Source organism: Crocodylus porosus, unplaced genomic scaffold, assembly GCF_001723895.1.
Source record: "Crocodylus porosus isolate Cpor-Errol unplaced genomic scaffold, CroPor_comp1, whole genome shotgun sequence".
Lineage (NCBI taxonomy): Eukaryota > Metazoa > Chordata > Crocodylia > Crocodylidae > Crocodylus > Crocodylus porosus.
The window spans coordinates 6,718,276-6,743,350 of record NW_017728951.1 but is presented as its reverse complement, the minus strand read 5'-3'; the positions used below and the strand labels follow the sequence as shown (position 1 = coordinate 6,743,350).

Genomic DNA, 25,075 nt, shown 5'->3' with positions numbered 1-25,075 from the left:
TCAAAGCCATAAAGTCATTGAGTGCTTGTATGAACCAACATAAAAGACAGCTTTATTTTTGGAAAGCAGTAGGCTGAAACTTCATATAATATGTTGTACTGTATAAAATATCTTGGTAGCCTAGTTTGTATGATGTTACATATATTCATTTCTAGTTCATAACTCCTCCTTTCCCTTGCTTCAGCTCCCCTCCCTTATATTTTTAAGCTGCTTCCACTTTTCATGAAAAACTTTAATCTGTCTGCTTGATCAAGCGTATTAAAAATTTTGTGTTAATAAATTCTTAATGGTTTGAAAACCTCCATCAAAAAACGTTTGCATTCCATGCTAGTGTTTACATATTTAAAGAGATTGTTCAAGGACTTGACAGAAGTTTGACTCTTATCCATCAAGGAATATCTAGAGTGAAAATGTTACCTTGTTAATTAAGAATCTAATTGTGATAGAGTTCTATATATGTGATTAATAGGATGCAGTAGTAAAGAGTAGTAGTGTACCAAATTAGTCCATGCCATATAATACATGTCTTCCTGTCAGCCCCATAGTTCCTACCCTCGTTGTCAGCAGGCTTCAAAGATAATTTTTTTGGGTACACCCATTGCAGGAAGCCCTGGTCATGTATTTTGAAACCCGATCATGCAACATGAAAATCAAAGAATATAAATGCATGTAGCTTTGAAGCTGTTTTAAAGGGGCAGCAGCTATTACCTTCTAATTGGAGTGCATGTGGACAAGCTGAACCTTGCAAATTGTAGAAAAACTGCTCCAATCTTAACACTGCTTCATCCAATCAAATAAGTGACTTGTTCATGTGCCATGGAAATGCCCATGTGGTTTTGATACTCTTCTGTTAATAGAAGTTGACCAGACACAGAATTAGTAAAAATAAATGTATCTCAGAAGATGAAGAACCCCTTAAAAGCAGTGTTAGTGATGTTCTAGTCATGGTGGTCTAGGATATATGTAAGAAGAATGAATTGCACTCAAATGCTTGTCTAAGACCAGAGACAGGTGTGCAATTTCTACTGGGAGAATCACCATTCTCCCTGTAGAAAAGGGAAATGAGCAAATGTTGCAAACTTTTTTCCTCAGAGTAAAAATGGCTGCTCTGGAGGAACAACAAAACAGGAGCAACCAGAGTTAAATCATTCCCTGGAGAGTGTTTCTTGGGAGACCTGAATGTCTGAACACTTTCCCCAAGTTTTATTCCTCCTGGGAAACAGGAGCAGGGCTGGGGAAAAGGCTTCTTTGCTCAGAGCAGTGCAAGTTATTGGGGTTATTTGCATGCGGGAGAGACCTAGAAAGGTTCCCACCAAGGGAAATTTACCCTGCCTCCTGCCAATCAGCTAATTAATGGGATGCAGGGACATTCTTTCAGAGTAGGAAACCTCTTGCAGCTACTTTTCAGCAGCTGCTACTTGCTACTTGACAAGCCTGCCTTTTCCGAGGCAGTGGAGAGGACAGACTGTCAATTAAGGGGTTTTTCTAGGGATGGGGTGATGCTAGAAGGAGTCCTCTAGTGCAGGGGTGACCAACCTGAAGCTCTCAAGTCCCGATTTCCAAGTCCGAACAGAGTAATGTGCTTGCTGCGAGTAGTTGCGTCACATGACGCGATGGTCACCATGTGCTCGTGCAAAGATTCAAGGAGATGCATATTAACTTCTGAAGAGCCGCAGGTGGCTCCAGAGCCGCAGGTTGGCCACCCCTTCTCTAGTGCCTCCTGGCTGGAGAGCTTGCCTGTGAAGATCTGCAGCAACAGGGCTAGAGGAACATCTATACAGTCCAGGTCCTGGGCTATTTTTCTACTGGAACAAGAACTTCTGGTAGAAATTTAATGTCTCTATGTAGCCTAAGCGTATCCCAACTATGCAGTTGGCCCAATAAGAGAGATCGCTCTCAAAAATCCTTGTCAACCCATTTATCTGTTATTTGCCGGTGTTAGGAAGGAATATTAAATAGTTGTAAAGCACCTGTTACCATTCCTCTAAACTTCTGCTAAATCTTTTACTTTCATGTTGTACAGATCAGGGTATCCTGCCTACTGTCTAGTGAAGATTCATCCACAGTAATTGTGACAGAGGCCTGTAGGTTTTGAGGGAGGGACAGAAGGTTGTGTCTTTCCATTTATTATTTCTCATGCCTGCATGTTTGCTGTTGCTTGATAATTTTGGGTCCGAGTTTATTCACTCATGAAGAGCTATAGTGTGCGTGTGTGTGAGACTATCAAGATAAATCAAGCTGGACTTCGTTGCTTTGAAATTATTTAGCATGAGACTGACTTGATTGTCCATGTTTTATACTGAGATAGTCTCATTCTCAAACATTGCATGATTCTGTCCAGTAACAATGTAGAGACTGAATTCTGAAATACTTGCTCTAATACAGGAAGCTTTCTGTTCAAATATTGTATGTGTATATATCAATTTTTGACCAGGCTTCATATAAATATTAATTTTAAATTAAACTGGGTAGAGGAAAACTATTAAACACTTAATAATTAATACTTAAATAGTTTAATTAATATTAAATAATTAACATGTATTTAATTGGGTGGAGGAAATCATTGGAAAACAAAATACGAAAAAATATTTGTTCCAATTTCCAACTAACTAGCTTTTGTAGTCATTTAGAAATAAAAATAATTGTGTATGTGGATGAATTAAATATCATCTTGAAATTTTCATTTTAAGTTTCCTATGAAATATAGTAACTGAATATTTATCTGCAGTTTCTACAAGATACACTGGATGCACTTTTTAACATAATGATGGAGAATTCAGAAAGTGAGACATTTGATACGCTCGTGTTTGATGCTTTGGTAAGTTTGCATTTCAGCTAAACCCCAGTTATTAAAGTAAGTAAATACTTCAAGAACTGTCTAATCTATAAAAGAGCCCTCTTATTTCATAAGCAGCTGTTATGTTGATTAGCTAAAAAAGTATACAGTTTCATGCTTGTATATTTAAAATGGCTTTTTAACACTCAGTACTGCTTAAATGAAAAGAGTATTGAGGTTTCATAGCAACAAATGGTTTTATTGAGGTTTAAGATACAGACGGTCATGTTGGTTGACAGCGTGAGGGACCAAAACAGTTTCAGTTCCTGTATTAAAACATAGTATGTGCATCCACTGCATATAGTATGTTATACATTTTATATGTTATAGTTCATGTTGTACATGGACACTAATGCTAGTCTAGAGAAAGAACCATCTGTCTGTTAAGAAACGAAAATCAATAAAGGAATGGAAGATATTAGGAGTGTGTATCTTTTATTTTTGCTTTTTCCTTTTCCTCTTCTTTTACTAGGGGTCAGAGTTGGTGTCTCTGACCACACACAGATATAACATTTGAAGTCCAGCACGCACCTTTTGCAACGATTCAGTCAGGGAGCAGACATACACATCCTTTAAAGCATTCCAAAACAACCCTGGGGGAAGCACTTCATTTTGAAGAGAGCTGAAGGAGCAGGGAGAATGGGGTGGACAGCCAATGAGTGTTTTCCTTCCTGTGCATTCAGCCATTGCTGGGGCTGGAGAGCAGAAATCCTTGAATGCCTCTCTACCTCCAGTGTTGCAGTTCTGTCAAGGGGAAAGGAGTCTCCTGGTTTGGGGATGGAAGGCAAGGTCTCCTAGCAGGTTCTAGCAGGAGGGTGCTCCAGTGTTCATCAGGGCACAGAGGCTAGGAAGCGCTAGCCACAGGACTTGGCTACCCTGTCATACCCCCTGATTGGAAAGACACAATTGAATGACATTGCAGGAATTCCAAAGTACTCTGGCAGGTTGGATGTGGGAGGGAGCCTCTGTCTATTTGTGACCTGGAGTGTTTCAAACGAACAGAATTTGGAGCACTTCAAATGAATGATTGCCAAGGGCTCTATGTTCTTTATGATAGTAACGAGGCTTATTTTGGACTAATTTAGACAGCTAGTTTATGGCAGTGTACAGGATCCAACATTTTGCAGCTAATAGAATCCTTTTTTTCTGATCTTGCAGGTATTTATCATTGGACTGATTGCTGACAGAAAATTCCAGCATTTTAATCCTGTATTGGAAACTTACATTAAGAAGCATTTCAGTGCCACTTTAGCCTACACGTGAGTGTTTAAATTTTTTTTCTAAATGGAGAAAGATTGCTGAACCTATGTGTTCAGATCCTATTCAAATTCCCCTTTGTGTAATTTTAAATAGTATTTACCTATTAAACTTGAGGGGAAAAATGGGATGAGACGAAAGATAGCTTTGCTTTGATTTTTCAAACTTGAATTATTAAAAAAAACCCAAACCAAACAAGCAGCCATGCTGTCAATTTTGTGGCATAACACACTGAGCTGCTGGTTTTCAATGAGGTAGTGATAAAGGTCTCTCTTTAAAATTTCTTATGGGAAAGTGTTTATTAAAACAAACAAACAAACCCCAGGACAACTATTCATTGAACTTGAGCAAGAAATAATGCATATTAGAATATTTTAAATCCCTCTGGTCTGTAGTGTGGAATTGATGTTCTGTCTGTCTCTAATTATCTGTCTACAATTCTCATCTTAAACAAAGAAAATATCCAAACGGGAAAACCCCCCCCCCCAGCCTGCTGTTGTTTTGAACATGTCTCCTTGCCCTTTGTTGCTGCCCTTTCAGAGTAGTCTTGTTGGATGCACGTTGATAAGTAGACAGTTTTGCTTAGCAGTTTTTCTTTTTTGGGTTGAATTTTGGTAGCTAACTTAACTTTACATACTATGTATACAGTAAAATGTTCAAACAGTAGTCATAAGGAAAAAATGAGGCCCTCGGCTACTGGTATCCCATTAACTGCCATGGCTTATATGGTCCTACACTGTAAATATTTTAAAATATCACTTGTACTATGTTTAATTTTCTTTAAACCCCTACCCCCTTGCATATTAAAAATAGTAATTGATAAATTATATTTATACTAATTTAAAACTGGGAGCCTAATATATTCTGGTTTTAAAATATGACTTCTAGTCAGGAAATAAAGAGGCCATTTTGATTAGTTCATACAAATAGTTTAAAACCCCTTAAGTATGGGGACAGCACTACTTTTTTATATACCAGCTGCTACTATAGAAATGTGGAAAGAATACATTTTATCACTGGTCCACAGGGAAAGTGAACAAAAGGGTGGCAGGTCAAATGGCCACTGCTGTTGATTTTTATGTTATAATGTAATTTAGAAATCTAGTTACAGCTACTGAGGATTGTTTGCACAGTTCACTTGCACATCTTCATATTCCAAGGATTTTGTCAATAGTTGTTAAGCTCACTGCACATGTTTTATTTATGGGTATTGTGCAAGTTTTATAAGTGGATAAAATGAGCTAGACCTAGTCTAGGGCTAATGTAAGAACAGTATTAAGATTGTGAATTACACTTATTAATTGTGTTTAATAAAGTATCTTCATTTTCACTACTGATATGTATATTTCAGAATATAGAATTCGTAGTGGGAAATAGCTCAATAACATGTTTGTGTTCTTTCCCTCCTTTTTTGTGTTTTTAACAGAAAGCTGACAAAAGTTCTGAAAACCTATGTGGATAATGCTGAGAAAACTGGTATAAATGATCAACTTTTTAAAGCTATGAAAGCTCTAGAATATATATTCAAATTTATAGTGAGATCCAGAATATTATTTAATCAGTAAGTAACAGTTATCAAAGGCCCAATTTTGTTTCTGTCTTAACTTTAATTTCCTTCTGTATTAATTGCAGTTGCATGATATAATTTTGTTATGAATTTGGTTTCTTTTGTATTTTCTATAAATATTGTACTTGCGTGTAGAATGTTATGAAATGAGCTGGTTTTCATAAGGACGCTAGTTACTTAAGGTCATGCACAGCCATTACATTTATACAGGTAGAATGACCATTCTTGGTAGAAAAGATAAGCATACAAACTTTTTTTTTCTAACTTCATCAGGGGAAACTTTGGAAAAGATCTTCCAGGTGTCAACACGTTTTTCTCTCTCCAGAACAGATGCCTGCGTGCGCCCCTCCTAGTCTGAGATGGGAGGTGATGAGAGAGTGGGGTTGGGAGTTTTGCAGTGCTGCTCCCTTCTCTTCCTTGACTGGTCTGAGAAGTGAGAAAAGCTGGGGGCAATTCTTCTGACATCTTCCCCAAACCAGGGACTGTCTGATTTGGGGAACTGATTGGAGGCTTGGGCCCATGTTCACTCTGCTCCCTGGCTAAGGTTGGGGAGTAGCTGCACATAATATCTTTGAAGAGCCTCACCTCCCCTGTGGGGCACTTTAAGCCTCATTACTCAAGTCTTCCCAGGACTGGGAGGAATGGAGCAGTCTGTGGCCCTTATACCTTCCCCATACCAGTTTGGGGAAGATGGGGGGTGAGTATAGCTGCTAAATGCTCATACTGCTTCCTGTCCCCAAACAATTGATAATTCCATTATTACATTTCTCAGAAATTTACTCTGTTAGAAAGGAATGTCTGTGGCCTAAAGCTGAGAACAGTGTAGTTAATAACAATTTTTCTTGATACTATGTATATTTACTTTGCATTAATTTTATGTCATCCCAGAAGTATAAGAAAAGGCTTAAACAATAGGTTTTAAATGGAGGTTTTATCGACTCCTGTGTGGTGTGAAGATAGTTTGGCCATGTTGCTACCAGTTATTTCCTTGTCCTCCTGTTATTAACTTCATGGTTTGTAATAATCCTATCACAGCTGTCAAACACTGAATATTCGCTGGATTAGTTGGACAGCTCTCTTCCTGCTTCTCAACCTTTCCCTTTCTTTGACAAGTTTTTTAACCCTGTCTCGTACATTTAAATTGTGAAGATATGTGGGTATACATGCAAAATGACATCATATTATATTTATAATGCTTCCATTCCATCAGTCATAACTTCATGATCGCTGGGCATGACTGGAAACAGGATATTTAAAGGAAGCCTTAACTATCCAGGGGCTCTTGCTGTACTTATAAAATGTGGTTGTTTAATAAGGTTAAATAAATTTGTTGATATGAATTTGGAATGTCAGGGTTATTTAAAGTGGAAAACTCTTGAGAGATGTCATTGTCTCAGACAAGTGGCAACCAGTCCTTTATGCCATACTACACCATCCTGTATTCAATATATCCACAAATAATGGTGTGGAAATATGGAAATGTATAAATTTATTCGACTTATTCTTACTTTAAAAAAAACACATTTTCCTTAGTTTTAATCCAGTTATGAAGGAAATAAGGAACACAAGAAAATGTGTTTCTAAAATTACTAGAAATCTTAAGCTGCGTCCACATGAATGTGCATGTGTGTGTTGTGGCATCTCAAAGGACCGAGGTGTTTTGTGCTGTCTCCGTGCCAGCATGAGGGGTTCCTGGCACTGCAGGTGGGAGCTGCGCGCATTCGAGCTGGGGCAGGTCCATGCTTCCACGTGAGGCTTCCAGCACTCCAGTGGGGGGGCCACATATGGAGGCACAGAGCAAACCCAGCTTGATGGTGTGTGGACCAGGAGCCATCGGGAGTTTCATGCAATCCAGCTGAATGGACTCTGTGCCACCATGTGTGGTGCTCCATTGGAATGCTGGAAGCCCCACATGAAGGTATGGAGCTTGCCTGGCCTGATGACGTGTGGCTCTTGCCTGTAAGCAAGTTTACCATGTATTTTTCTGACCTGAGATGTAGCTCTGCCTATTTGTTATAGGTTATAACAAGGTTATTACAAGGAATTTATGTAGAGCTGTGAAGTGACCAACTTTGCCAGCCTTTCTGTATATTAGGCAATGTAATTTATATCTGTAATATTCTTGCTGTGAGATTCATAAAGTACTGAATGTCACTTGCGCTGTTTCTGGTCCTACAAATCATTTTAAAAGAGGAAAAATAATTATCTCTTGCTGAAAAATAGATTTACAGACAGAATGACCCATTGGTGTTGTCCATTGGATTTCCTGGTCCTAAGCAGTAATTCAGAATGTTTTAACAGTAGGAAATCGTAACAGTGAATGACTTGGAACAATGAATTAATGAGAGAAACTACCAAATGTGAATGCTACAACAATTGTATAATATGTGGTAATTGTTTAAACACATTAAAATTGGTGTTACATTGTAGATCTGTGCTTAAATATCCTCAGGACTAGCGTTTCATAGGACGTACTAACAAGGAAATAGTCTTGTGGTTATGGTACAGGGTTGTCAACCCAAGACGATTTATTTTCACTGACAACCAAACTTTTTTACTGACATAATGTAAAATATAACACTTCTGCCAGGCCCTGGACAAGGGCCATGTTCAAATTTAGGGGATCAAATTGAACTAAGACTTGAACATGTGAAATACTTAGGCTGCAGTGCTGTTGACTTAGAAGATCAAAGCCACATGGTTGAGTAAGTAGTCTCTATTTTGATTTAGCTTAACTAGACAATGAAACTGAAGGAAATAAGAGGAAAATACACTTATTAGTGTATTAGGTCTTGGTGCTATGTAATAAAAGGGATTATCTGCATACTTGAGACATAATGAGGCAAAGAAAACTGGGGTGGTAGGCTGCTTTGACTGGGCTGGCCCTGAGTACAATTCTATCCATCCTCTTCTTGCATGCTCCAGCCCTCAAAATCTGTGGATGAGGCCACCCTGGGTCCATCCCTCTGCAGCTGTCCTGACAATAGAGATTAAGGTCTTGAGAACTTGTTAAGTGTCCATCTATTTGATATTTAACACTAAGTATAAATTATTCAGGTTATACTTGAGTGAGCCTTTGTTTTGTGGTCTTTCCATTTTATAATGTTCTGTTTGATTGAAAAACTTAGAAGAATTTTAGAACTTTCTTAAAATGCCGAGTTCATGCAAGGAATTGTCAGTTGTCATTTGAATAAAAAATGCCTGATGCAGAACCAATTTCCATTATTCATACAGGCTATGCCTTGGTAATTTTCTGGTTACCCCTTTCTAACTCCTTATATTATTCATTTTGTGCTTTGTGCTTATATTATGTAAACCATTGTTTGTTTTTTCAGACTTTATGAAAACAAAGGCGAAGCAGACTTCATGGAATCTTTGCTGCAGCTATTTAAGTCCATCAATGAGATGATGAGTAGTGTCTCTGATCAAACTGTCATAGTGAAGGTATGTGTTTCAAAGAACAAAATCTTAGCTTTACGTTTCCATGTTGCGGCTGAATGACAAAAAAACCCCTTTTGTTGCCCTGAGAAACAACAATTATATAGTTGATGAAACACTAGCTTGTTTTGTGCCCAAGACTGTATTTTGCTCTGAAAAAGTTAACATATTCATGTTCCTAATAAAAGGTCTGCCCAGTTATGGAGACATTTACTGCATTGTTGCAAATGTTACTCTCTTAAGTACATTTACTGTGCGGGTCACTGAAGTTTAACTTCTCACTTGCTTGTTTTTATCAGTGTAACTAGACACGTTTATCAGGTAGTGATGACAGTATAGTTTACCCTAGCCCCAGGCAATGACATGTATACCCTAGGCTATTTTGTAGCTACAATATAGTACCATAAGTCCTAGTTCACTTTTTTTTGTGCAGGATCAGGTAGTGATTCAGGCTAGAAATCTTTCTCTTCTATTCTCCCTTTGATGTAGTACTGGTTCTCAGTAGACTGGCCTTTAACACTGATAAATATGTATGAGTTTTTTCAACTGAAACTGGGTGCAGGAGCCTACTGCAGTGGCATTAGATAATAGGGCTACTATTTACAACAATCTAACTAATATTATTGTAGTACCACAGATGCCATCCTGTATCACTGCAAATGTGCCAGTCCTGTAAAATACATTGATGCAGCACATCTACCCAAGGGTAAGAACTGCTCAGTAAGCAGATGTTTAATGCTCAGATAACCTCCTCACAGAGGACATACCCTTATCTCTAATGGAGTATGTAATAAAGCTAGAACTCTTAGTTATATCATGAATTGGTTGACTAGAGATGGACAGGGTGGTGAATCTGCAAGTGGTGGGTTTGCTCCTGCTCCTCTCTTCCTCTTCCTCTTGCTTGGATAAGCAGTGGGTCATCAGTAATGAAGATTCTGCAGCTTTTGGGAGGAGTGAAGTCACACTTGCAGACTGCTTAACACCCTAGAAGAGCTTGGTGTTTGGCAGCAGTTTGGAAATGTAGAGATGCATTGATTATTAAAGCCATGGATAGTAGCTGAAGTAACTGCAGCTTTTTTTTCTGTCATGATATACTTCCGGGGTTTCTCAGATAAGAATCCCACAAAAACCTATAGTTACCCTGGAGACGGTAATGGAATCCCCACTTATTTAAGAAGAGGCCCGATGGATATCTTTGGCAGAAGTCTAGTGAACAGGAGCCAGAGATACTCCATGATTAAAAGGAGTAATCCTGACAAACTGATTCTTGAATCCTGATAGAGGAGCAGTTTGCATCTATTTGCAAATGTCCAACCAGTTGAGTCTGGTATTTTCGGAAGTTATAAAGGCTAAGCTAAAGGGGTGAGGTCACTAACCTGTATTTTGTTGGACTGCAATGTCAAGCCCAGACTGAAGCATATGGAAAAAGAAAAAGTGGAGGATTTGCATCTATCAGAAATGCTGTATAGTACTCTCTTGACCAAACTACATATCCTGAGTGTAAAAGAGTATCTTTCAATATTGGAGATAACAAAAGTCTTTTTCTCAGTGGCTTTGGTTTGCTATTTGATGATTAGTAATTAAGGCATTCTCAGACTGTGAAGATAAGATACAGAATTTATTAGCCTGGGACCAATTTGTGACTCCCATGTGTGCAAGGCAGATGCAGTTGGGTTTCTCCTTGTTAGGAATTAAAGGCCAGGGATAAGCCATCAGATTGCTGCAGAGCTGAAGTCAGCTGTAGAAGCCACGGAAGTAATGCTCTGTTTTGAATATAAGAGACCAAACTAGTGGTAAATGCTGTTACGGACTTGAGATTCAGACCTCTTAGATCTAGTGAGGTCATAAAGACTGCTTGCAGAAGTTAAAAAAACAAACAAAGCAAAAAACAGTGCTTTACTTTAAACTCCATGTGCTCCCATGCTGAGACAGTGCATGCCCAGAAGACCACCATGTTAATTGGACCCAGATCGCCTGATATATGTAGAGATCAGGTGCTTTAATGGGGCTTTTTGGGCACTTTTATCTAATAGTTGATTGACTCAGCTTTAGATAAAAGCATCAAAAAGTGCTGCTGAAGTGCCTGATCTAGACAGGCGGTGCAGAGCTGGGTTGAAATAATGTGCTGCTGCTTCCAGTAAAATGCAGGTTTTTTAAAATTTATTTATTCATTTATTTTTTTATGTATCTGCAAGCAGCCAAAGTGCTGCACTGTGACGCCCAGCAGTTTAAATCAGAAGATGACCCAAAATCACAAATCCTGAAATTTATGAAGGGCAGATACAAGGGGGAGAAAAAAGGGACACTGAAAACGACTGAATCCTCCCTAGCAATTTCTCTTTTATAATGAGAGGTCAGGACCAAAGATATAGTAAGTCTTAACATGTGAACTAAGAAGGTCAGTGGGAGTGGAGCAGATTATTAAGGAAGGGGCACAGTGTTTGGCCTTTCAAAATCACCTGCTGCTGCATGAAAGAAGCATAGTAGAACTTTTATATTTTATAGTGGTTCAGTGTAAGAACTGGATATGGGTCAGCAAAAGGGAGTGATACAAAAGGAGCTGTAGCAGTGAAATAAAGAAAACAAAGGAATTCATGGACATAATGGTATTATGTAGGATATGAGGAAACTGGTGTTTGGAAGGTTTTAAATGTTCTTGTGAAACAGTATGTGGTAGGAGACTTTTTAGCACTACATATATGATCATCAGAGAGATTTTGTGTAAGGGATGATGAGGATGGAAAGAACAAATGACATAGAAACTATGCAGAGGGGCTCTCAAATGTCCTAGCAAAGGCCAAAGAAGTCCCAGAGGTGTAGTAGTAAACTGTTTTATGGTCTTATCTGCAACTTGGAAAAGGGCAATTGGTTCTGGAAGATACCTTGTTACACTCCAACTCCTCAAAGTGAGATGGAATACGTATTATTTCTGTATGACTATTTGAAAACATTGCAAGGTCAGGTATGTAGTCCTCTTTGACATTGTCTGGAACTTGTTTTATTTTTTAATGAACATTTGTTAAACGTTTCTTCTTCTGTAATTAATGTACTCTCTGCCATTCCAACATTTGTCGTCTTGATGCTGAACGTATTACGTTATTTTGCTCAGAATACAAAATTGTTAGTATTTTTGCTTTCTGCAGTTCCTGAGGCTACTTAGTTTTGCTCGAAGATCCCCTGAAGTATGGCAGTTTTTCACCTGTAATTAGATATAGATTAGATTAGGCTATGAGCTTAAAATAAGCGTATGAAAACTAGATATTCTAGGCATTCGTGCCATTTTATGGTGGTTTGAATTTGCCTTTTGTTTTTAATACTTGGAGCTGGTCTAACAAGTTATGCATGTTTTCTTGAGTTTGTTTTACTAATAATGGCACGGTTGTCTTGTTGAAAAGCCAGCGTTATGCTTTATTCATTTATGTTGCTTTTATCACTTTATGGATTAGGTATAGGTATTAGGTCTTTATGTATATTTGGGATTTTGGGACATAGTTTAGTCAAAGGAACTGAGGTATGCATATCTAAGAAAAAGGGAGGAGGTGAAAACGTTAAGTATCTCTTGCCATTGTGTTACTAGGGTAAGAACATTTGCCACATACAAGCACAGGCAGACGGGGCAGTTGCTGGGATGGGTATCCAAGGTCTTGTATGATGTACTGGGAAAATCAACCCACACAACAGTTAAGGCATCTCAGAGTAAGGGGCCGTAAACGAGAGCAGGGTCGGGCAAAATGGTGGATCTGGCTGGCGGCCAGACTCCATTTCCCAGCAGCCTCTGCCCATATGGACGGACTGGTTTCCATGCAGACCCCGGCAGCAGCTGCACTGTGATAGCGTGAGGTCAGAGTTTTTGTGGAGACTGACTGCAGCGATGCTTACAGGGTGTGCAGCAGGGTGCAGAGCTGCTCCGGAGCCAGGCTGGGACTTTGTGGTACTGCCAGGGCAGAGCTATGATTTGCAGCCTGCGTGTGCTGGGGGTAGGGGTGTGTAGGCAGCAGACTGCAAGTCTACCCTGGCTCTGGACCATGCTGCCACCACCTCAAGATCCTAGCCTGACTCCAGAGCAGCATCCCACCTTGCCACATGCCCTGCCAGCAGGGCTGGCACTAGGGCAGGCTTGTGGGGAGCTTTAGTCTCTCCACAATTCCCTATAGTACCCTGTAGCCATGTCTCTCAGCAGTACCAGTGCCACTGCCTGCCCTGCACAGGTGGCAGCAGCTGAGCCTGCCCTGCTTCTGCCTCAGCACAGCCCCCCTTTAGCCCTCTCACCAGGAGGAGGCTGGTGCTGCTGCTGCCTGCCAGCACTGCTGGGGCCAGTCTCCATGGAGACCCTGGGCCTGTACTATCGTAGTGCGGCTGCTGCTGAGGTCTCTGTGGAAACCAGCCCTAGCCACACGGGCAGGGGCTGCTTGGAAATGGAATCTACTGCCAGCCAGATCCGGCTCGCAGCCCATCATTTGCCCACCTGTGAGCTAGAGGAATTCCAAATGCCCCAGGAAGAAAAGAAATTTTTGGCGAATTCTGATTATTTTAGCCATGGTCCTTGGATTATCTCAGGCTTTGTAGGAGTGCAAGTCCCCAGCAGTCAGGGCTGGCAGGATCAGCAGGCAAGCTGATCTCTGGAAATATTGGCAGGACTTCTTGAAGGTCTAGGTTGTGGCCAGATAAAAAAAATGAAAAAAATTACTTGTTTTTTGTTTTATCGACGAACTGTATGGTCAGTCTTTTTGTATAAATCTTTTCTAATTCATAATCAGTCCTTTTGTTGTTTTGTCTTGTTACTGGTTGCCTGTGGTTTGAACATTGTCTCAGGCTTAGTGATAATCCAGACTACTCCATTCTGTGGAAAGGGGAACCCTAAAATTCTTTCACAACCCAAGGGGAGGCTACCCAGATTGGGCAGAGATTCCCCTGGTGCAGCTATGGGGAATCCAACTCTTTAAGGGCAGTAAAGTTGAGATGTGCAGGGATAAGGAGCACAAACAGCCTGTTCTTTGGGACAAGTAGCAGGACAGCAGGGAGAAACTTGGGACTCCAGTGGTACCTTGTACACTACTTTGTGACATTTTTCTTTTTCCTTTTTGCTGATACTTTCTGTTGTCTGAGCATTATTTTTATGACAGTAGTCATAAAAATATTATGAGATTTGTGTTTCATTAGATTAAGTTTTGTATTTGGCCTTATGCATAATTCTTCCTTTCCAAGAACTGGCCAGTTCTTTTAGCAATGATGAAAAAGAAATACTTTTTTGAGTATTTTCCCAAGATCCTAACTGCCTGATTTCTGCCCTTGTTTTAGTCTGCTAAAGCATTCCCCTAACTTCCTTTTTGGGAATGAATCTAACTTTCTTGCATGCTTTCTGACAGGTCAGTTTGTAACACATAGGTACATGTAAACTTTTGAGTATTCTAGGAGAACAGATGCAAATGGTTGAAGATGGATAAAGTATTGTTGAAATGAACTTGTTAAAAGGTAGTCATTCTTTTATTCCCTTAGGGCATTTATACACATACGTTTGTCTGCTCCAGTGTGCCGGAAATCCAGAACGTTGGAGCAGACTTGATTAATCGAGTCTGCAGAGCACACAAACTGATGCACCCATTGCTGTGTTGTGTGCATTTGTATAAACGGCAAAATGCGTGTTAGTGCTAAGAAAATGGCAGTGGTGCGTTTTGAAACTAAAACGCCTTTGATGTGTATTTGCTCAAAAGAGCACTGCTGCCATTTTCTCAGTGCTGATGCATATTTTGCCATTTATGCAAATGCATGTGACACAGTGCTGGGTGCTTTTAAAAGTGCCTGGTGCTGTCGCATGCATGTGTTCATGTGCCCTTAGACTTCTCTTGTCCTGGTAGTTCATTCATAAGAATAATTTCCATACCTTAATAGAAAACTTTTATGTGCTACCTTCTGGAAAGCATTCTCTTTTCCCTGATGGAAGATAGTGTTGAAATATGCACAAAACACTCCTTAAATAGGGTAGAAGGTGCATTACTACAGAAGCAGGGGAATACTACTTCAGTGTGTCCTATAGAAAACTTATAAATCTGTTTGGCTTGTTATCATATTGCAAAGAGTAGTGTAGAAAATTAAAGTGTTAATGTTAACAGATATTCAGATGTTGAAACATAAATTCAGGATTCCAGGTGGAGTTGCACACTCCTTCCCAAATTCCTAATCTATCATGACACTTCATGTATGTGAAGCAGTAACTGCCACTGCAGATTTGTTCTGAAATCTTCATAACTATTTTCCTCGAGTTGATTATACTTAGATTTTTCAGGCTGTCTGTTAAAGGAATAGGCCATCAAATTGACATTGTACTGTGCGAGATGAATAATCGGAGTCTTATGCTCTTAGCTAAAATTCTCTTTTCTTTTTAACTATTAAAATATTAATGTCTTAGTGAAAATTGATGAACTATTCTTGACTATAGCTCAGTTTTGCTATGACTTTTTATATTTTGATTTTTTTAACAAATACCATCCATTGCCCTGGGAACATATGCAGACATCTTAAATAAGAAATGCACTGTAAAAATTGCACAAAGATGCAGGACTGTAAAATTTAAAGCAGAATTTTTAAGCAGGGACTTTGAATATATAACTAATCCAAGATTATGCATACATTTTCTTGGCATGAAAATTTTGTGTCAAATGATCCATGTTTATAAATTTGACTTGTTTTTGTGAGCTGTAATTCTCTTATAACAGAAGCAATTTAGCATAAGGAAGATGCTATTTGTACTTTGAGACGAGCCTAGTCCACAGTTTCAAAGACATGCTCAGCATCCTCATTGATGTGAATTGTTCCTTGGGTTTAGGTGCTTCACTTCTCCACTTTTTCTGTTTTGTGTATCTGGATTTGATTATTTTCCTGATTAAGTTCAGGAAATACACGCTAGCGTTTATAACATTGTTTAGCTTTGCTTTCCAAGTAGAATATTACCATAATCTTAATATTATGATGTTTGCAATCCAGATCCATCGAGCTCACAGTCTGTTTTGTACTAGTAAAATAGCATTTTATTGCATCTTCAGTATTAAACTGGTATTGTCAAACATATTCAGAAAGGAATGAGCCCAGGGTAGATTTTTCACCAAATGTGTAAAAGGTTCCAAACAAAAGAGCAGGGCCTTTCACATAACCATGTGGGGAAAATAAATCTCCAGTAGTAGGTAGCCACTTTATTCTCTGTTTCTCCAACAACTTTTCCCCCTGGCAGTCCCTTCTTCCTCTCCTTACTGTCATACCCTAGTCTCCCTGAGCACATGGAAGTGAGGAACAAATTTGAAAACAGTAACTTTGGAAATCAAATGCAACTCTAGCAATTTGCAGCAAGTATCCATATACTTAGTTCATCCAGAATTGATGCTTGTTGCCTTTTTTGAAACTGCTGCAAGGTTAGCACAGATACTCCATAAATACACTTTTGAGTAACATTTCCGCATTTATTAATATGTAGTACAAACTATGCATGATATCAGTCCAAAACCAAAAGGCTCATGATTTACCCTACGGTTCTAGTAGGGCCCCACCCTACAGTTCTTAGTCTGGGCCCCTCCAGAGTCAACAGCATTTCAAGCCATGGTAACCTCACAGCTCAGCACTGCTCAGTATGTGTGCGGGTGTGTACTCCAGATTCCCACCCCCACCAAGGATCCATTTACTAATTAGCCCCCTGCCCCCCCATTTATGATACGACATGACCACCTGGTTCCAAAGTCCTGGTACCCTCTAAAAATGTATATGAAGGTGAGGCATAGGGCAACTTGGTTCTACTCTACCTCATGTAGTGTGGGGCCACTCTGCTCATGTGAGACGGGCCAGGCTGAGAGCAGGGTCAACAGAGGGATTTTGGGTAAACTGTTTGGGGCCCCATTTGATGATATTTGCCAGATATTTAAGGCAGATGAAGAAGCAGAAAACAAGAAATTGGAAATGGGAAAGAAAAGGCACAGCTTCCTGGTTGGACTGAAGAGGAAGTCAAATGTATGCAGTGTCATGACTCACCATGACTTGGAAAAAGTGTCAGTGGTGAGGGGGGCTGCACTTAATGGACACTACCATACATCTTATTCAGATGGGTTGCACTACCTATCCTAGACATTGCTTTTTGGCTTCTTGTGGGCTCAGATCAAGCACAGCAGCCAGGTGGAAGTCTAGTTACTGCCCTGGAGCTTTGATTGACAGCCCAAGAGGCAGGAACAGAGAGTGGTGAGATGGTAGCTGTGGATGCTGGTGGTCTGAGAACAGAAAAGCAAAGGTTGGAGAAGGACAGAAGAAACCAGATGGAGCAGAATCATGAATGTGGAGATTTAAACCAAGAGCTGGAATCTGATTGGCAGCTGGTGAAGTAAAGCATGAAGATGAAGGCAAAAGCAACAGCAACTGAACCTCTGCAGGGAAGAGCAAGTTAGAAGAAGAGTGATGGGAAGAAGGCAGAGTAGCCAGACCAGGTAAAGCAGCAGCAGGAATTAGAGAGCTGAAGAAAAGCAGAGAGGAGGAGCCGCACGACAGAATCTGGAAGGGGGAAGTGAATAGAGCCAGGATGACAGGGACAAGGAATCCAGAGAGACATTGAGGCTCAGGGTACATGTGACAATGACTAAGGAGAAGGCATAGGAGTGATGGACGATGGAGAGGTATGACTTTTTTGATTGGATTTTGGTTGATATTTTGAAAATGAACCCCAAGTACTTACAATGCATGATGGTCTACCCAAATGGGAGGTCATGTGGTTTAACATTCTGGCACAGAGGGGCCTGTGAGCAGTTCTGGAGAAACTGCAAGGAAATGGAGAAGGAAGAACTGCAAGGACTTATCTTTCCTGCTGAACAAAAGTCAAGGGAGCGAGTGATTGGTCAAGGGGGAGAAGGGTGAAGCAGGAGGAATTGTACGTTGGGATTGGAGATGGAAGGTTCTGCTGAGCTGGAAGGAAGTAGTGGTGGGGAGGAGACAGCAGCATCCTTTCTCAATATAGAAGCCCTGGAGAACCTAGTGAGAGTGATGGGGATGAGGAAGTGAGGAGGGACAGAGTCATTGATCATCAGCAATGACATGGACAGAACCATAAGACAAGAGAGATGAGGACTAGTGGCTTCTACCTTTTTCTTTATCAAGGTGTTATGTGTTGCAACTTTAAATGTGAGAAGTCTATTAATAAGGAAGAGGTGGGACTGAATGGCAGCAACTTTAAGGTCTATTGACATGGACATAATATGTCTACAAGTGTGTGGACTACCATTGGGAAACAAATATAAATATCTGGAGAAGAGATGGGGTTTGGGGTGGTCATGGTGAGCAGGGACAAATGCGAACAAGGTGGCAGGGGTGGAGGTGTTAATTAAAAACCTGGGGGTTAAAGTCAAGCAAGTGCAAGTGTTAGTAGAAGGAAGAATGCAGAGGGTGTTGTTGGAACCAAAAGAGATGGAGGTAGAGTTGTTTATCATATACGCACCTGTGGAAAGGGAAGGGAGGGTGGCTTTATGCTAGAAGTTGGAAATGTAGAGCGTGGGGGGGGACGATGCACACAGTTGGTGACTTCAGCTGCATAATTGAGAAAGGAGATGGAAGGGAGGGGGAATGAGACAGTTCCTTGAAGATGCTAAAGAAAATTATCAAGGAAGAAGGTTTCAAGGATGTGTGGGTGGGAGGGAAAGTACATACAAGTGTGAATGCAGGAGGAAGGAAAACTTAGAGGATCTGTTTTGTTTTGGTGCTTGGAAGGAGTGGTGGTGCAGAAGAAAAAGATACAAGATGTGGCTTTTAGTGACTGTTGGGTGCTCTGGGTGGAGAGGGGAATGTGGGATGGAACAGGAAAGGGAAAGGCCTCTGGAAATTGAACTGCATCATGATAAACAAAAGTGTAAGTAAGGTGTTTACAGAGGAGTACAAGGGATGGAGAACTTAACTGATACAAAAGCAAGTGGGGTGGGAATGGTGGTGTATGATTTAAAGATGATCAAGCACATTTTTCGTGAGCATTTGGAAGAGGGGTGAGGGACAAGATGAGGGAGCTGAAAAGGAGTCAGGAGAGGGTGCAGCGCATGATTGCTGAAGCAGGAAGGGATAGAGAAGTGAAGGATAGAGGTAGAAGAGGCAAAGTTGGAGGTGGAGGAATGGTTTAAAGAGAGAGCTGCTGAAAAGATATTCCTAGTGAAAGCACCTGGGGTGATGGAAGGGGAAGAATGGAACCCATCCTTTGCTGCAAGGGTCAGGAAAACAAAGGGAGAGGTGGAAAGAGTGAAAAAGTAGAATGGAGACTGTGTGGAAGGCCAGGAGGAGGTACTAAATACTGTGGCAGACTTCTATGAGGATTTGTACAGAAAGCAGAAAATTGATAACAAGAGGAAGAGGGGTTGTTGGCGGACATCAAGAAGAAGGTGGAGGATGAACGGAAGGATGAGTTGGGGGTGGGGGGAATAAGGATAAAAGAGGTAGAAAAATGTTTGAGAACTTTGAAAGGAGACAAGTGACAAAGAAAAGATGGACTCCCAGCTGAATTTTATGTCAAATTTTGGCCATGGGTGGGAAAGGATTTGGCAGTAATCTTCAGAAAAAAAGTGGAAGAAAGCAAAGTTGGGAAGGGTTTGCAGACAGAGTAGTGGTGTTACTATATAGGAAGAGAAATGAAAAATGCCTTAAGAACTTGAGGCCGATAACATTATTGAATACAGATTTTAAAACCTGTGAAAAGTCATAGCAATATGAATGAAAAGTATTCTGGTTTAGGTCATACAAGAGGGCCAGATGTGTGCAGTGGAAGGGAGAAGAATTGCATAAGCACACCGGGTGTTGAGAGAAACACTGGCATATGTGAAGGATAGAAAATGGAATATGGTGCTGGCAAATTTCAATCTCAAGACGGTGTATGACAGGGTAATCCATGAGTTTTTGTTTGAGGTGCTGCTGAAAATGGGATTCCTGGAAAAGCTGGTAGGCTGGGTGGAATTGTTGGATGGCAGCACGGAGTCAGGATGGAACCTCTGGTGCAAAGGATAAGGAGGGGGACAAAATAATCAGTGGAGTTAATATTCTGGGGAGCGGGGGTGAAAGGCTCAGTGTATATGGTTGGTAGTAACATGATGGTGGGTGTGGGATTGTCTCATTAGAGAGAATCCTGAAACATGTGGAAGCTATGGGGAAGCTTCAGGGGTCAAAGTAAACAAGGCTAAGGGTGAGATGTTGGGGATCAGAAATTGGGGAGATCTAGGGAAGTTTGGCATGAGGGTGGTTAAAGATCAGATAAAAATCTTAGGGCTTGTTCTTGATATATAAGGCAAAGGCACAAAAGCATGTGAAGAGATAGGGTCACAGGGTAGGAAAATTAGGGTTTTGGAGCACAAGTTTGTCATATATGGGGGGATGGATATTGAAGGAAATGAGAGCAAAAGCAAAGTAACTTAGTTGGGTGATTTGTTGGAGCAGCAGACAAGGTGAGTGTGAGGAGGGGTAATGGGGGAAGATTTAAAAGGGGAACATGCAGATCTGATGTGGAGAATGGTGTGGAGGGTTTTAACAGTAAGAGAAGTTCAGTATAGGCGGGGTTTGGGGAGAACATCAAAATTCTCACCGGAGAAGTGCAGGCCGGGAGTGGGGGGGGGAAGAATGAGTGGTATGTGTATTTTGGGAATGCAACTTTGCACAGGAGTTTTAGAGGAGGATACCAAGATTTTTACAAATTTTAGAAGTGAATGACAAGATAAATTTTGACGTAGTGATGTGTGGGTTGGTTAAGAAAGGATGGGAAGAAGGGAAGATACGGGCATGGCCGATCTGTGTTAATGCAGCACTGTGGAAGTGAGTAACTTGATAATCATGAAGGAAATTGGTTTTACTATGGTGGAATATTTGCAGTTAGTCCTGTTTGAGCTCAAATATTACATGCAAAAAGGAATGATGAGGAGGAAGAGGAGAGTAAGAGAGAGGAGAGGTGGAGGAAAGATCAATGGCGATATATATTCACTTGAGTGTTTGAGATAGTGTGGGTGAGAGAGGGGAGGGTAGGAAGGGAGATAGATGTGGGATGAGGTAATGTTGTTATTGTAAACTGTTAAGAGATGAGGAGGAGTTAATATATTATGAGACTTTGTTGGGTGATATAATGTTTGATATTTGTTAAATATAAGAGTTGGTTTTTTAAATAAATTGTTGAATTTGAAAAAAAAAATAAATGTTCCCATTAGCACGTTTGCCCAGTGTGGGCTATGTGTTTTATAGTTATGCTCAGTATTGGCTGCATTTAATCAACTACATAAGTGGTTTCTATTGCTGATCACAGGCTACTTTTGGTAGTAGTTTCATAGATTTCATAGATTTTTTAGGGACCTCAGTAGATTATAGACATTATATTTAGTGAGATTTCCTTCTATGCAATGATAAAATGAGGAGGTTTTCCCCTCATGGCAATTGGGTGGGGAAAATATTGTCTTGTTTTTGAGTAAATCTGGTAATAGTTTTGGGTGCTCGGGAGAGCACATTTCACATTGGGTCTGTGCCATTTCCCAGCCTTATGTAGTACATATTGCTGAAAGGGAGCAGCTGGGATAAAGCTTTGGCCAAGCCTGGATGGTTGTTGACTTCTAAGTCAGGGCGGTTGTGTTGTACAATGTCACGAGCAAGGAATTGGCCCAGCATGCACATTTTAATTTGGTAATACATGCACACCTAGGAAGGGGGGAAAAGAGATTTTTGTAGTGGGAGCATGGGTCTTTGTTTCATTTTGAAGCTTTTTTATATTAATTTTGAAATAAGATGTCTTTTCCAGGCTGAATATATTTCTTTTAGATTTTGATGTTTAACAATTCAGGCATATTATTTTAAAACAGAAAATTATGATCAAGACTGATTAGTATGTGTTTAGAACTATTAACTTAATAGACTGTATTTGAAAACTTTGCTTTGACTTATATAATTGTCACTGATAAGAATGAATAAAAATGTTTTCTCTCAGGAAGCAAATAATGTTCAATACTGTAGCATATGATTTAATAAAATAGCATGATACAGATTATGGTATTTAGAAGCTTTCACTTTGTTAATTCATGACAGGGCTTGTTTTTATTTCTTTTTTTTTTAACAATTCATTACCTCAATAAAGTTAATTTCTTTTCCGATATTTTTAGTGATTCTGTGGCAGGAATGCAGAGGCTTCCTTTAGAGCCAGCTTCTCTTGATGCCATGGCAGAATAAATGTGCATAATTTTGAGCTCATCTCCTTAGGGCGAATACTTTTCCATAATGACAAGGAGAATGTTTTTTTGTCACCCCTTAAAACCAAAATAATTAATTTTATTTATTTATTTATTTTGCATGATGGAAAATAATAATTAACAACAGTATAGTTGAATCTATGGAGACATTATTTCATTGGCCGCAGTTTTGATTATATTAATTTATTACATGAATAAAATAAATAAATACATTGGTATTTATACATATTCTTCATCATTTCAAACCTGATGAGAATTCATGATTTTTTTTTTCTTTCTGTTCTCTCCTAACTGGTTCTTTGTAATTTATTTTCATGACCTTCACAACCATGAGCTCAGTCATGAGTTACCATGGCACTTGAAGTTTAGTTAAAATGCTATTTTCTTCTTATAAGTTTTTCTTCCATCTCTTTCAAACGGGGGCAGTCTTGCTGGCTGTATCAGATTTGCAAGGGTTATTTTATGTGGGCTATGTATGAGGATGCTGTTGTAGTCTTAGCAGGGTTCTTGTTTGTTAGATTGTTTGTTGTTATGCATTATTTTGTTCTGCAATTCAGGATACTGAAGATGGTTGAAAGAGATGGACCAGTGAATGAAACTGTTGTTCACTAATGAACCTGTAATTGGGGAAAAAAAGAGAGAGAAGGGACAGGACAAGGACAAGCTGTTGTCCGCAACATTTCTTCTTTGTGTGTTTTTATAATTTGCAGTATAATTTTACTCATAGCAGGTGTATCTTGCCATTCATAAGTTAAATTTTTCTTGATTTTTCTGATAATAACAAGGGTTTATTATTAAAGCTATAAGAAGGTAATTAAATTAAGATGCTCAAGATGCAGAAATAAGGTAGCAATGACCAGCTAGGTTTTTCTGCCCAGAGCAAATTTTTATAGTCATATAGAACCTGGGTGCTGAGGTTTGTCTTCTGGCAGGCATTTTAATGCCTGACTCTCTAGAAAAGTACAGTGGAGTTTTTACTGATCAAAACTAGTCTTGCTCTTTCCTCTGAGCCATATCTAAAACCTCAAATTTGATTTGGGGCCTTCATTTGGGACAGATTTCAAGGAATGAATGCCACTTTTGAGTACCACAGCTTGCAATATTTTTTTTTTTCTGAGAGGAGGTATCTCTGGTGGCCCCTAGGCCTGTTCTTAGGCTTAGTTTGTGCATTTGACATCAAGAGATCCCAAGAAAATGCTTGTGTAGATGTCTTGTTTTTTGTATTGGATTACCCTTGAAATCACATAACAATGAGTTAGGCAATGTTGATTGTACTACTTCACCACATAAGTAGCTTTCATAATTGTTTACATAGTATGTTAGTCATGAAACACTCCAGTGATGGCCAACATTTTTGGCAGGGGTGCCGCAAGTTAAGTCCCACTCTCTTTGAGTGCCACTCTGATGCTTGACCCACAGAGGTGTACCTGACAGTCTCTACTCTGGGGTACCCGAATGGGGGTGGGGGGGCTCAAGTCTCTGGCCGTGTGTAGAGTAGAGCAGCTGGAAGGATATTGCTTGAAGAAAAGGTGTCACTGCCAAGAGTCAGATTACTCCTTTCGTGGCCCTAGAGCCACTTCAGTTGCATATGGGGAGTGAGGATTCAGAGACCTTAATTTAGTGGTCACCAATCAATAGGTCTCAGAGCCTCTTGGAATCAGTTTGAGGCTGGGGAGGGGGGGCGGTGAAGGGACTATGGTGAAGTTTCAGGAGCTTGCAGCCCCTCCGCATGCACATGCAAGCCCTACCCCCAGCCCAGCAGGTCAGTTGTGGGGAAGGGAAGGAGCAGGGGCCAGATTGAGGCCCCCACAGTGAGGGACAGAGTGCCGCAGAGGCAGGAACAGGGGTAAGGTGAGTGGGGCCCCACCTGTGTGGATGGTGCGAGAATCAAGCCTGTGCGGCTTGTCCTGGGGGCATGAGAGGGTTCCTGCCACTGCGTGCACCCTGGCAGAGACCCTGGGGGCATGTGCCCTTCGCATCTGCGCCGTAGAGGCGGCTGCCGTTGTGGGCTAGGCTTTATGCCCCAAGCCCCACTGCAGCCCTCCTGGAAGCAGCCCCATGCCATGTGCATCCAGCCAGGGGGTGGGCAGGGGATGAGGCTCAGCCCAGCATCAGGGTGCACATGGCATTAAGCTGCTCCTGGGCAGGCTTCAGCAGGGCTCGGGATGCAAAGCCTAGCCTGCAGTGGCAGCTGGCTACATCACGCAAAGATGGGGGGTGGGGGCATGTACCTCCCCCTCAAATGCTGGGCAGTACAGGTGGCTGCAGCAGCTGTGAGAGAAGTGGGGCTGGAGCAGGGGTGGGCCCTGCACAGCTGGGGCTCAGGACAGAGATGCAAGCAGCTTGGTGTGGGGGGTGGGGAGAGGTGGGCATGCAGCCTGGGAGGGCATGGAGGGGCATGTTCCTCCATATCTGCACGTCAGCTGTCACTATGGGCTGGGACCAGGCCTGTGCTGGGCTGCACTTAGGCTGGGCAGCAGCTGCACAGGGAGCAGGGCTGGGGGGGGGGCTGCAAGCCCCCCAAAATTTACCATAGCCCCCTGATACCCCCCTCCCAGTGCTGCCACTGCCTACCTGGCCCAAGTGCAGCTAAGATCTCCCCTCTGGGATGTGTGTGGTGGGGTGGGGGGTTGGAACGTGGTCTGGGCCATGCGCTTGGGCCCGGAAGATGGCAGCAGTGGTGGGAGGAGAGGGGTATGGGGAGGCTACAGCAAATTTCTTTGTGCCTGTAGCACATCCCATACCCCCTTTTCCCAGCATCAC

At 41.0% G+C, this 25,075-nt stretch overlaps 1 protein-coding gene across 2 annotated transcripts in view; it reads left to right on the top strand.

The window, feature by feature from the left end:
* Positions 1–25,075, top strand: part of DOCK1 (dedicator of cytokinesis 1) — a 545,238-nt gene that overhangs the window by 113,522 nt on the left and 406,641 nt on the right. For both annotated transcript variants that reach the window (XM_019555687.1, XM_019555686.1), the window contains exons 20-23: positions 2,729–2,818; positions 3,995–4,095; positions 5,520–5,654; positions 8,996–9,104. In XM_019555687.1, the coding sequence (XP_019411232.1) occupies positions 2,729–2,818; positions 3,995–4,095; positions 5,520–5,654; positions 8,996–9,104 (435 nt within the window). The remainder of the gene's footprint in view (positions 1–2,728; positions 2,819–3,994; positions 4,096–5,519; positions 5,655–8,995; positions 9,105–25,075) is intronic.